Source organism: Mytilus trossulus, chromosome 12 (assembly GCF_036588685.1).
Source record: "Mytilus trossulus isolate FHL-02 chromosome 12, PNRI_Mtr1.1.1.hap1, whole genome shotgun sequence".
In the NCBI taxonomy this organism is placed as follows: Eukaryota; Metazoa; Mollusca; class Bivalvia; order Mytilida; family Mytilidae; genus Mytilus; species Mytilus trossulus.
In genome coordinates this window covers 10,349,688-10,363,714 of record NC_086384.1, presented here as the reverse complement: position 1 = coordinate 10,363,714, position 14,027 = coordinate 10,349,688, and the positions used below count along the sequence as shown (strand labels likewise).

The 14,027-nt window shown below is 33.0% G+C and overlaps 1 protein-coding gene across 1 annotated transcript; it reads left to right on the top strand.

Moving 5' to 3' along the window:
• Window positions 1-4,763: 4,763 nt before the first annotated feature.
• LOC134692986 (NFX1-type zinc finger-containing protein 1-like) lies at window positions 4,764-13,767 on the top strand. Its single transcript, XM_063553653.1, has 2 exons — window positions 4,764-11,427; window positions 13,266-13,767. The coding sequence occupies exons 1-2, from the start codon at window positions 4,767-4,769 to the stop codon at window positions 13,400-13,402; spliced, it is 6,798 nt and encodes a 2,265-aa protein (XP_063409723.1). The 5' UTR covers window positions 4,764-4,766; the 3' UTR covers window positions 13,403-13,767.
• The last annotated feature ends 260 nt before the right edge of the window (window positions 13,768-14,027 follow it).

Sequence of the window (14,027 nt, the reverse complement as noted above, 5' to 3'; positions counted from 1 at the left end):
TGTGTAAATTAATGAAATAATTTGCTTAAAAAGTGCCTATTTTTTTAATTGTACAATACTTTGATAACTTAATTCGAACCCATCTAGAATCTTAATACGTAGTTAAGGTATCTGCATGGTTCAATATTAATTTATATGTTATTTCATGACTAATATTTCATCCCATTTTTAAAAGTATATCCGCTGCCCATAGGCAACTGGGAATCAAATTAATATAATACAAGTATTGTCTTGAATAAATTTGATATATTTTAAATGAGAACCATAAACAAAGTAACCCTCAAAAATAAGGTAGAAAATATCGATTTATTAGTGTTTTTGTTGTTCATAAAACATTTTATGTTTGCATTGTTTGTCCTCCTCCCCTTTCCAATTCTTCGATCCACATCCGCTTTTTAAAAATCTGCATGTATGTCAATTCACCATTGTATTAAAGTCAAATGAAAGGCAATTTACTTCGGACCTTGAGCATTCATCTCATTGGGTAAACCGGTGACGTGATGGCGGTGTCTTGTATTATAGATATTTTAAAAGCTGTCAATCATTTAATTTATACTATAGATTATGTCTGACCTATTTTACAGAAACAAACCATAAAAAAGAACTTGTATTCACAGAGACAGGGTTTATGAAAAGCCTGGTTTATATTTGACAATCATATTTTTACCCTTTGCTCATTATCAATGTCAAATGTTTCGACTTTTAACAAATGTCAGTGCGATTCATAGAAATTTTGGCGGGACAATAGTCCCTCTTGACTTTTCATAGCTTTATCATTGATAAGTTTAAGTTCTCAAAAAGTGTCAAAATAATTAAATTTGATTTTACAGATGGCTGACCATTATACATGTAAATGATTTATAAAAATAAAATTTGGGATTAATGGGCAAATTGTTTAAGGCATTCAAATACATGTAGATAACACTAGAGGATTCCGAAAATCTGACAAAAATCGCAAAACATGACAAGCGAAATTCCTTAATTTTCTCTGAAAAAAAGATACCAAAGTTATAGATAAAATCAGAGATGAACGCGTAATTACTATGTGATTTTCATCACTTTTTTGCCCTTTGTAGAATGCTGTTTATTTTCATATGGTATGTAAACAACATCTGCTTTTACGCATGTATCATTTAAAATACAATGTATACATGTTGTTTAAATTTAAATATTATATGTTTGTAATGATTGTCATGTTTGTCTTGGTAACAATCCAATATTTGGATTTTACACCAATAAAAAGATTTTATTTGATTTGATTTGATTTAAAATATTTAACTATAAGGGGGCTTCTGGGTATAAATCATTTTTTTTTTCTAATATAGGATTTCGCTATATTTTTTAATAAATGAAATTTATCATATACTCAAGGATTTGTAACTATACAAATCCTTGATATACTTAAAAAAGAAAAATGAAATAAAAAAATGGAATCACCGTTCATTTAAGCTCACAATCTGACTCCAGAAGAAGCAAACATTTTTGTTAATGTCCTTTTTTTCTGTTGAACTAATAGGAGAAATAGAGATAACTAATATCGAAATAAAAAAATAACCTAATTACAGAAATCGCTTAAATTTTACAATTATTTAGATTATGTACAGCTGATTTGAGAAACAATAATAAAAAATATAGGTCACCGATGAGTTAAAAAAGATATTTCAAATTTAATGCCAAACAATGGCATTTTTGCACCAAAGGGAGATAATTTGGAGCTTTTTCAATGATATAAACATTTTAAAAGTCATCTGGGGCCAAAATGAATTGATTTTTTGAGTTGATTTTTGTACCATATAATAAAATAATAACTAATGGTGTAATATATAAAAATTTTCATGAAAAATAAAGGTTTAAATTTTTGCGGAAATTTTTTTACCCACGAGCTACCTTAACGAAAAGTTTTCTGGAGATACGTGTAGGTATACATTACATCGATTGTATACAGTTACTATTTACAAAATAATCAATTAATTAAAGATAACATATCATGTGCCTAAATGGGATATCGTTTTCAAAAAATCTACTTTCGATTTTGAAGCATAATATATTTGTACTTTAGACACCTTTTATCTATTGTATTGTTGTCACGAATGACAAGAACAAGGGTGTCTCTTATATAAGCATGATATTTAACTCGGATATTTATTATATTGTTGAATAATTGTAGTTTTCAATGTGAAATATATTATCATGGATACAAGAATATGACTACAGAAGGAAGTACCGCTTGGTTTTCCGTTGATAGATATATGCAGGTCAACTTGGTAAGTATGTTTTATTTTTTTTTAAATCTTTCAATCGTTTAGTAACAATTGACCAAACACATGATATTCGATAAAGAACTGTGTGTGCCACAAGTAATAGATACCGCATTTCTAACAGTTGCGGATCCGGGATGGGGGAGGGGGAGAGAGTTTGAATCTCCTTTTTTGGACGATGATACATTTAATTGAGCGCATGTGGTTAGAACCCCACCCCTTCCCTACCACGACCCAATCCATCCTAAATTGGAAACTTTCTTTTTGAAAATGGCTGGATCCACCCTGTCTGACTTTAATTATCTTTACATGTCAACTTAATCAAAGCAGGAGTTGAAGTTAACAGCCATAAGGAAGCAATTATGCTTTGTCTAAACATAATAAACATGAAATGGTAATACACACACGTTCCTTATTATGTCAATTTAATAGTATGGACAGGTTGTCAAATTTATATGAAAAAAATGAAATTATTAATAATGTCTGGTAAATCTGAATCTGAATTGGGGGGGGGGGGGGAGAAGGCGGTATTATGAACAGGAACCAAATGTTATCTTATTTTGTAATTATTAAAAACCAAAATGTTTAAAACAGTTTTATGTTAATATTTTGATCATATCGACTTTCATTTTATTGGAAAAACACACTCTCTGAACTATGCATTTCTAATTCTACCTGTCACTTAATCCAGAACAAAGTATAGGTATGTTTAAGTTTACAACACAAATTGTAGTATGGTCTATTGAGCTTTAAACATACAAAGTACTTGTATGACTTATTTACAAAAATATAATAAGTTACAAATACATTTCTTGTAAATCTATTTTCGATTTTGCATATTTTCAGAAAACCACCATCTAATTTCTATAAATAAACTCATCTCATATTCACTAACTTAAAAAAGTTTACAGCAGACGAACACCTACACAAAACTCACCTATGACGCTCGAAATAAAATAAAAATATATGCAAAGTTTGACAGCACTGAGAATCCAAAATAAAAGATATATGTCCTTTATATGATTACTTGTTTTATTATTTAACTGTGTCTACTCTTTACACTAAACTTCCTTACAATCTAGTTTAAAATGCCTTCTTCCACGTTTTTAAACTGACTGCCACGAAACAGCGCAAAAATGCCGCGTTTTGGGATTTCAATGAAGATAAACAATGTATTAAGCCGGTTATTTTATTACAAAAAATACTTAAAAATTTTAACTAGAATCTTGCATAGATACACAAAAATGCAATAGGAAGTTCGGATTTAGCTGTAAACAACTTATTGCAAATGGAATTGCATATCATAATTGTGACTTTGTGGGTTAACTTTAAAATATCTATGAACCTTTAGATAATTTTGTTCTGAAGTTTTATTTATTCATTTCCATAAGTATAATTTTTAATGTTGTTTTAATCGATTTGACTATATTGATTTTGTTATAATTATATACATTTGCATAAAAAATTGATGTCTTGAAAACACAGTTATAGAGCATATCTTTGACCCAATGGATAGAAATAGAAAAAAATACCACCTGCGCTTTCTTAATACTATTTTTAGTGTACTACTTTTGGGACAAATTATATAAAAGATTTCATACACTTCAACTCAAAATAATGACAATTTTATGTTGAGGTGTCTTGAATTCTTTTAACAGCTTCCGCAATATTTTTTTTTTACCTTTTTTAGTTGGCCCAAATCACTACTTTTTTTTTTTTTTAAATGTGTTTTTTTTCATCCACTTACTTGCTGATTGAGGCATAAAACACGAAGAAAAATATATCTGGAAAGGTTAACAAAAAAGCAAGTGTCAAGTGACACACTGTCTTTAATGATTTGAAAGAAACTTGAGAATGGAAATGGGGAATGTGTCAAAGAGACGACGACCCGACCATAGAATACATGTAGGTATTAAATAGCTATATATAGACGATAACTGTGTTCCTGTACCATTATATGCTCCTACAATCTTTCAATAGCTATATGATGGCATTGTACAAAGTAAATGAAGTCTTGTCATTAAATCTGTTTTCTGTTGGGTGTGTACTGCTTGAGATATAGATTTATGGTAATTCTTTAATTCTGGAAGATTTTTTAAAATTATGAATTTTCAAAGTGAAATTAATATCAACAGGTAAACGATAAGTATTGTTTGTCAATAAAAATCGTTATTACGTGTGTTATTGTTGTTTTATGTGTCATACCTGAATGATCCTCAATTGAAACCTATATGTAGAAGATCCTGCTTCCTTCTTGTGAAACGTAAATACTTTATATTTGTTTTTAAATATTTTTAAAAATACTCTAAAACACGTATCAAACTTTATTCGAGATATTTGTTCGGTTAGATGTTACAATGCACTTTCCGGGAAAAGTAAGTTAAAATATAATTATGAATTGGCATAAACATTTACTTGTTATTATAAAGAAAGAAGATATTTTCAGATGTACGTATTGCTTTTAGTCAATTTATTTATATCTTTTTACATTCAGTTTTGATCCAAGAAATGGAAAGACACAAACCGACCTATCGACACTCGAGTGATACCTCTAAATCGACGAATCTAAACCCAAGTACCCCAGTAAGACCAATCATTGATTACGGAGAAGTTGACTTTGAAGCCATAATTGAACATAACCATGAGGAAGATACAGTAGAAATAAAGAACCAAATAAAAGATACAAAAAAACCATCCGTATTTGATCGTTTAGGCAAAAGAAGTCAACGAGTAGTGCAAATTACTACCAATCAATCGAAAACCGATATTCAGGAAAATTCAAATGACTTTCAGGATAATGATCACTCTCAAACTAGACAGGAGTCTAGCGTTGTACCTAACACAACACAGAAAAATCACCGAATTGATACCGACAAAATACATCATGTACCAAAAGAACACCTTTCGTCACAAGAAAAGAACATTGAGTCAAGAAAACGAAAGAGCACAAGCCAATCACATAGCACCTACACGAATAGGCAAAAGAAAATTAAAACATCAAACATTGAAAGAAACGGAGAAAGAAGTAAAACGTATCATCATAATGCACATAATCACAATGAAGGAACCAGAGACAAACGAACGTTTCCTAGAAATAGAACACATGAAAGGTCTCGTTCTGAGAACAAAAGGCAAGAACCTCTTCTTTCCCCTAGACGACGAGAAAGATCATTCTTTTCAAATAACAGAAATCGTAGTGTTGACGTTGGGGAAAGGCAAGATACTTCCTTTCAAAGCTCACTGCAACAAACAAGATTTAAACGATCACGAACAAAATCGCCACGAAGAACTGAATATAGAGGACAATCTTCACGAAGCAATACACCAGAACATCAAAGAAGACAAACTTCTAGTTTACGTGTAGTTCATAGAAGTACACGACAACAAAGGTCTTCATGCAAAAAAACGAATTTTCATTTATTTCATTCCCCTGAAAGGTCACATTCAAAGAACAACAGAAGTCGAGAACCTTTACATTCGCCTAGAAGACGAGAAAGATCATCCTCCGCAAAGGACAGAAATCGTAGTGATCAGGAAAGGCAAGATATTTATCCTGACAAACAACGTTCACTGCAAAACTCAATAAATAAAGGATCACGTACTAAATCAACACACAATACTGAATACAGAGGACAATATTTTCCAACGAATACATCAGAACAGCAAGATAGAAAAACTCCTAGTCCACATGTAGTTCCCGAAAATACAAGAAATCAAAGGTCTCCATGCACAAATTCGGATTTTGGTTTATCTCAATCAAATTTTGACATCAACATTGAGCATGATACAAATACACAAAAAATCCATCATAAAGACATCAGACATAAAACCATTAGACATGGACAGTCTTCGTTGATTCATGAAAAATCTTGCACTGTAACAGTTCAAAATGAAGAAACGTATGGCAAAACGCATGACTCAAGCAGACCTTCGTTCAATGTAAATCAAAAGAAAAATTGCAGTGACCGATATCAATCTCGTTCAAATAACAAATCAAGAGACCAAAAGAGAAGGCAAAACTATAACGGAAATAAAACATTCACAAAAAAATCTCAGAACGGATTTGAAGCATCTGATCAAAAGATAGACATTACACAATTATCAAAGATGGATAACGATAGTTTAGCGGCCTATTTGAGTACTTGTAGTAGAGAACTAGACACATTTCTATTTAAACACGAAATGATTGACCAAATGGCGTTATTTTTGCAAGTTATGTGTCAGGTTTGTGAGTCTAAGCATCATTCATTGGTACAAAAAGCTCTTAATCCGTTAAAAGAAAGAAAGTTTTTTGAACGAAAGGATATAAAATACATTATTTGCGAGTTTCGTTTAAAGTTTGATAAGGAACACATTGACATGCTACAAAATTTACTTATTTTGATGAAAGGGCTTGTTTATCATGTCAATGCTGGTCCTCGCGATTTAATGCAACCATTAGATTCTTTAGAAAGATGTGTTCACGAAAAAGTCGACGACGAGAATCAAAAAGGAGTCCTAGAATCCTTAATACTAGAAATAAGATATAAATGGAATCATCAAGAAAAAAATTCTAAAACCGAAAACAAACTGTCAACATTAGCTATATTGCCAGATCATACGGAAATAGAGACATGTGAGAATGTAAACATTGATTCTGACTATGACACAGAGGAAAGCTATTTACGAAGACTATTTATGGTCCATCGTCAAGACTTTATAAGACCTTTGTGTAGAGGGTTGGTGTCTTTGAAAGAAAGTATAAATGAGGATCCAGATTGCCTTGAGAAAAGATGGAGACATGATGACATCCGTGTCTATAAAGATATATCCTTCCTAGCCCGATGTTGCAATGAACAGAATGGTATTACCTGGAAAATAAGATTTGATATCACCCCCTATAGCCGAATTAACTGGAACACCAGAAAGCTACTAACATTTGGCTCCCTCGTTTGTTTAACTAACAAAAAATTTAAGATTCTTCAATATGCAACTGTAGCAGAGCGTAATCCTGCTGATCTACAAAAGGGGATTTTCGAAATCAAATTTACCGAGGATATTGGAGAATTGTCTGCCATTTCACAACAGTCAGATATTATCCTAGTTGAAAGCCAAGCTTTCTTTCCATCTTACTTTTACACATTAAAATCTCTACAGTGTATGCACAGTGAGATTTTTAATCAGGAAAGTGTTTTACCTTTCGGAAAGCAATTATTAAACAAGAGACACAGCATAGATCAACAGGTGCCAGATTATTTTGAATCATCTAAATTCGCAGAAAGAGGATTTGATATCAGCTGTTTGAATTCTGAACTACAGGTATATAACATAGATATTTCATCAGAGTCAAACTGGCCCGATGCAGATTTTCTGAAAATGGACGAATCGCAATACAGAGCATTTCTTACATCAATGAAAAGTAAGCTTGCGCTAATACAGGGACCACCTGGAACTGGTAAAACTGTAGTTGGTCTCAAAATAGCCGAACTGTTGTTAAAAAATGACCATATATGGCGTCAACAGGAAAACCAAGGGCCAATGCTTCTACTCAGTTACACCAATCATGCATTAGATCAGTTTCTACTTGATATATCAAAACGACTGCGATCAACAGACACAGCTGATATTGTCCGAATCGGATCTAGATCCGAAGTCGAAATTTTGAGAGAATATAACTTGACGTCTAAACGCAAAGCATATAGTTACTCGCGGGAAGAATACATAACTCGCTGGGGAGAAATTCAATCACGCACAAAAAGGGAAAGCTCAGGCTTACTGAATGTAATGGCATCTAATGCCAGATCAAATTTGAAAATAAGAATTAAAGAGCATGACAACCTGAAAAAACTTCGAGAGGAAATTGAGACAGGAATAGTTCATCAAGACTGGCTTCATGACGTAGCTAGAGTGATTACTAACTCGCAGTACAGTGCACTCAGAAATGAATCTTCTTTGATTAGATGGTTAAATATTGAATCAGCAACTCAACAAAAAGTTACAATACGACCAAACTATTCAGAAAACATTTATGAAGAAAACGAGTTTGATTATTTTGATGACGAGGACAATTGGTATGATGATCAGAGTTGGGATTACGATGAAGAGGACATAAAAACAGTTGAAAAAGATATATTAATGCATCTAGACTTCGAAAAACTGAAAATGGTTGTTTCTTCAAGTCTTATTAACGAAGAAAAAAACCAGAACAAAGAATGGTTTTGGGATCAATATAATCAGAAAGAAAAATCTATTTTCATTAAGAAAATACAGGATAAACTTTGTTGTACACAAGCTATGTCAATTGAAGGAGCACGGTCGGTGTCCAATGTATGGTGGATACACGATCTTCAAAGGTGGCAGTTGTATAAATACTGGATTCAACAAGCTCTTATCCCAATAAACAAGGAAATTCAAGAGTGTGAAAACAGCTACAAAAGAGCACAAAAACGTTATGAAGAGATTCAACAAATAGCTGATATCAACATATTGAAGAGGTCAAAACTTGTAGCATGCACCACAACAAGAGCTGCTAGAGATATAGAAATTCTTAAACGAGTTTCTCCAAGCATTGTTCTCCTTGAAGAAGCCGCCCAAATCCCAGAACATCACGTGGTGGCATGTTTGACATCGTCGTGTCAACAAATCATAATGATTGGCGACCACCAACAACTGCGCCCATCTTACAACGATTACAAGACTGCACTGCAACACAAAATAAATATTTCCCTTTTTGAAAGACTTATTAATGGAAACTTCCCAGTTAGAAAATTAGAAAATCAACATCGAATGAGACCAACAATATCAAAGCTTTTAGTGCCTCATATTTATGATACTCTGGAAAACGCCAAATGTGTGCTTGATTACGAAAACGTAAAAGGAATGCACAATAACATGTTCTTTTTATCGCATTCTGTATTTGAAGACCAGGAGCGCGAAGAACTTTCAAGAAGTCACAAGAACACTTTCGAGGCACAGTTAATTTGTCAGTTGTACAGGTATATCAGAATGCAAGGATATCCACCTTCTAAAATTACTGTGCTGTCCACATACTTAGATCAGGTTCGTCTTCTCCGCAACTTGATAAAACCTATAGAAGAAGAACTTTCAAGAAATGATCCTCATAAAACAGTTTCAAGTCAGCCTGACAAATCGTCTAGTGAGCTTGCCGTACGAGTGACTGCGGTAGATAATTATCAAGGAGAGGAAAATGAAATAATTTTATTGTCACTTGTTAGAAGTAACATAGAAAACAAAATAGGATATTTGTCCGAGCCAAATAGAGTTTGCGTTGCTTTATCAAGAGCGAAAATTGGACTTTATGCAATAGGCAATTTCGAACTTTTAAAATCGAAATCAAGACTATGGTATGATATTCTGAAGGATGCGGACAGTAGCAACTCTTTTGGTACACGTCTGCAGCTAACATGTCAAAATCACAATAGTTCAACTTACATTTCTCAGTCAAATGACTTTGATCTTGTCACAGATGGCGGATGTCAAAAATCTTGCTCTTTTAGAAGAGAATGTGGCCACTTCTGCTCAAGGAAGTGTCATATAGATGATCCTCGTCATTCAGAAATAAAATGTGCAAAACAATGCTACAAAAGAGTATGTCCAATGGGACATAGGTGCATGAAATCTTGTCATGATCCTTATTTATGTGGAACATGCAGTGAAATTGTGGAAAAGATAATTCCTAAATGTCAACATAAAAAACGTATGAAATGTTCTGAAGTTCCAGATATGGCGGCATGCGATGAGCAATGCCAAGCTATTATATCATGTGGTCATCGTTGTCAGAGACATTGTACAGAGCCTTGTAATACAGAGGATGACTGCATGGAGTTAATTAAAGTAGAAGCCCGCTGTGGACATTTAGTACAGGTTGGTTGTTGCACCAAATATGACCCACCGTGTAGGTTACCGTGCTTATCATTTTTAGTTTGTGGTCACAAATGTCAAGGATCGTGTTCAGATTGTAGTCAAGGAAGGCTTCATGTACCCTGTAAACAAAAATGCAATAGAAACTTAGTATGTGGACATATTTGTAAGGACAGTTGCAGTTATAGATGTCCACCATGTAAGCAAAAGTGTGATCGACAATGTAGTCATGGCGATACATGTAAAAGGAGATGTGGCGATAACTGTATACCGTGTATGGAACTTTGTCAATGGGAATGTAAAGCAAAATGTCCAAACAAGTTAAAGTGTGATCATTTATGTATAGAACCTTGTAAAGACAAAAAATGTAATACACTTTGTAATGAAATACTAGACTGTGGCCTTGGTCACAAATGTTCAGGACTTTTATGTGAATGTTCTAAGTGTGTTTGTAAAGTATGCGAAAACTTGACAGACATATTTTTTGGAAATGAAGATGAAGATAACGCAATGTTCATTAGGTTAGAAGACTGCGAATGTGTCTTGGAAGTACATGGATTAGATCAATATATTTCAAATATTGTTGATAACACTTGTGACGAAATCAAGTCTTTGAAATGCCCAAAGTGCAGCACTAAAATATCGAAGTCAAAAAGATATTCGAACGAAATAAAACGTATCAACGAAAACATTTGTGGGGTATTAGAAACCATTCGAAATATTGAAGAAGGTACAGATCTCCATGCAAAGCGTTTTGCTACAATACAGTTACTCACCAAATATGAGACTGGCATGCCTACCAACATATATACTAAACTGAAGGAAAAAGTTAAATCTACTAGATCAATCGATATTCTGAACATGGTAGTTGATCAATTAACTTTTTATGAAGAAATCTTTAGCCTCAGAATTGAAATATTTTCCTTCGAAAGTCGACGTTTTTTACAAGCATGGTTAGATCGACTAGAAAAATGGGTGTTTTTAAGGCGAAGCAGATATGCAAGACAAGAACATAACGAGTTTTACCTAGAAATACGACGACTACAGCTGACCTTAGATATTCATGAATTCAAAACAGAACTTTCTAAAAAAGCTGAAGGAATAGCACTGCCAGATAATATTCTAAATCACTTGCTTAAACTAGAATCTACTGAAGTCATGGACGACGAAGAATTATCTAAAATTAGAAAGGAAACAGAAGAAGTTTCTTCTAAAATGATTGGTCTCACACTTAAGGAGAAGCAAATGATCAAGCGAGCCATGGAAAAAGAATTTATGGGATCAGGACATTGGTACAAATGTAAAAATGGTAAGTTCTAAAAAAATAATTAAGAATTGAAATAGGGAATATGTCCATGAGACAACAACCCGACCAAAGAGCAGAAAACAGCAGAAAGCCATCGATATGCTTTCAACAAAGCGCGAAAATCCTGCACCTTGAGGCGTCATTCAGCTAGCGATTTAACAAAACTATGTACTTGTTCAGTGATAATGGACGTCATACTGAACCTCAAAATATTTGAATGAACTAAATTTAAAAGTCATACAAGAGTGTCAAAGACCTGAGGCTATTGACTTGGGACAGGCGCCAAAAAAATTGCGGGGCTACACATACTATTTGCGATTTCAACCCCCCCCCCCCCTTGCCCTATACCTCTAGCCAATATTGAAAAACAAACACACATCAACTCGAATAGTAACACTCAGTATAAAAGTTGTCCGGTGACAGAATAAGTCACAAAAGAATCTAAGAAATATGACAATGATACAAAAATAAACAAAGGACTACTAGCATTTAATGACTTGCCAGCTCCAGACCTCAATTAAACTGATTGAAGGAGATTATAATAGTTATATGGACACATTCCGTCTCGTTAGAGGTTTAGTATCATACCATTATACAATGTGCACATGTGTGATAAGAACAAAGCACTATCATATAGGTATTTCAGTAGATTTCATATGTATAGAAATCGCATAACATGAACCTACACGTATCAAACGCTAATTGATGGTGTTTCGTGAATATGTGTAACTTATTGATACTAAGGTAATAATGTCGATACATAATAGATTTTCAATAGTTTTGGAAGGAGGTCCTTCAGCGTTTTGGCAAAATGTTATTGAAAAATATGACAAATTTAAGCGCTACAAAGGAGAAGGTCCGGTAAAGATTTTGGACACCTTTTAAAAAATCAAGTGTCTATTTCAGTTGATTTAATTACTTTTTAACTGATTTAGTCATAAAACGCTTAGATTCAAGCTTAAATATGAAAAATCTATCAAATATTCCAAAAAACGTCACTTTCCAGATGTTTTTGTCAATCATGAACCTGACCGTGTTTATCCTCGACCTTTATATATGTTATGTATTATCATCAAATAAAACTTACATTTCAATATTATGAATGAACATGAATGCTGCCACTTTCATTTAAGATGGAAACTGTCTAAAATTTAACTAAACCGCTAAAATTGAGGACTTCAGTAATTTAGCATGACTTAATGATGTTAGTACCCGATGTATTTGCATTGTAACAGCCCATATTTATGTAGCAGAAGCATTCTACAAATTTAATGTTCTACTTTCAAGTAAATACTAATAGCTAAAAGATTGCATTTTCACAATTTTGTAAAACTGCTATATTTTGCAGCCGAAAAGAGGTCTTACTGTTCATACTCCCTTCATTAAACGAATAATATATTTAACATGAAAAGAGGTTAAAGAACTGGCTCATTTTGAAACTTCATACTTAATATCATATTTTGTACTTCAAATATCTTCTGTATTTGGTTCTTTATGTTAAATGTAAAAAAAAAAGGAGACAAACGTAAGACACATGAGTACCAATTCAGAACCCACGGCGAACTATCGAAAGCATGTTGATATTCAAAAACTCCTACTTCCCCAATGAGTGGCATTACAATAAAAATATAGACAGTTTTCATAAACAATTTTATTGGGTATTTTTCCTTTTCGTTTATTGATTTGCATTTTCAAACGCGCCAAAATCGTAGATAAAAGAAATTAGGTTGTTTCATTTTGTGTGTTTTGAGATACTACATTTTATTAATTTCAATACATACGGCGTAAAACATTCAGTGTAAAGCAGTCAATCTGCCAGTTATTGATTCATCTCGTTTCAGATCATTATTATTCTATAGGAGAATGTGGCATGCCAATGGAGAAAATAAAATGTCCGCAGTGTGGTGTGCCAATAGGAGGTGCTGATCATATTCTAACTGACGATAATGAGAGAGCTATGGATTTTGAAAATCTGTAAAACGTTCACTTTTGATTTTAATTTCTGCTTGAAATTATAATATGCTGATTATATTTATGAGGTATATTGTGTATTTTTTGTTATGAGAAGTATGGTCAAATATTTAATATCCCAGCAATTATTTGTTATACAATCTGTTTCATAATCTTTACTAAAGTAAATCTGCATGAAACGAACGTGACAATGTTATGATGCAAAATCATAAGGGTTAGTCTTCAGCAAACTGTAGTAGTCAACTGGAGAGCATTTGTTTTTAAATATGTGGAGTATTTGTTGTGGTGGGGGAGGTAGGGTTAAAATTGATAACATCCGAAAAATCATGAGGTCTAATGTTTTGTCTTTTCATACGTGTGCATAAATTGTTAGTGCTTATATCATACTGAAATGTACAACCGTTACAAAACGTTTTACAAAAACAATTAAAATGCATGAACTCGATCATTTGAATTAGCATTTCAAGTATTTTTTTCAAGACGTCATCTTAAATACCATCGAGATGGCCTCGCCTATAACCCATACGTATACACAACCAAGGTGTTAAAACGAGGAAGCAAAACATACGCATTGAATGATATCAAATTTCATATTACATCAACAATGTTTTGGGGCTTTTTTTTGACAAACG

Bases quoted from the DNA above. Each gene is read 5' to 3' on its own strand.
- LOC134692986 (XM_063553653.1), top strand. From the start codon at position 4,767: ATGGAAAGACACAAACCGACCTATCGACACTCGAGTGATACCTCTAAA. The intron at 11,428-13,265 runs GTAAGTTCTAAA...ATCTCGTTTCAG, and splicing joins TTGGTACAAATGTAAAAATG to ATCATTATTATTCTATAGGA.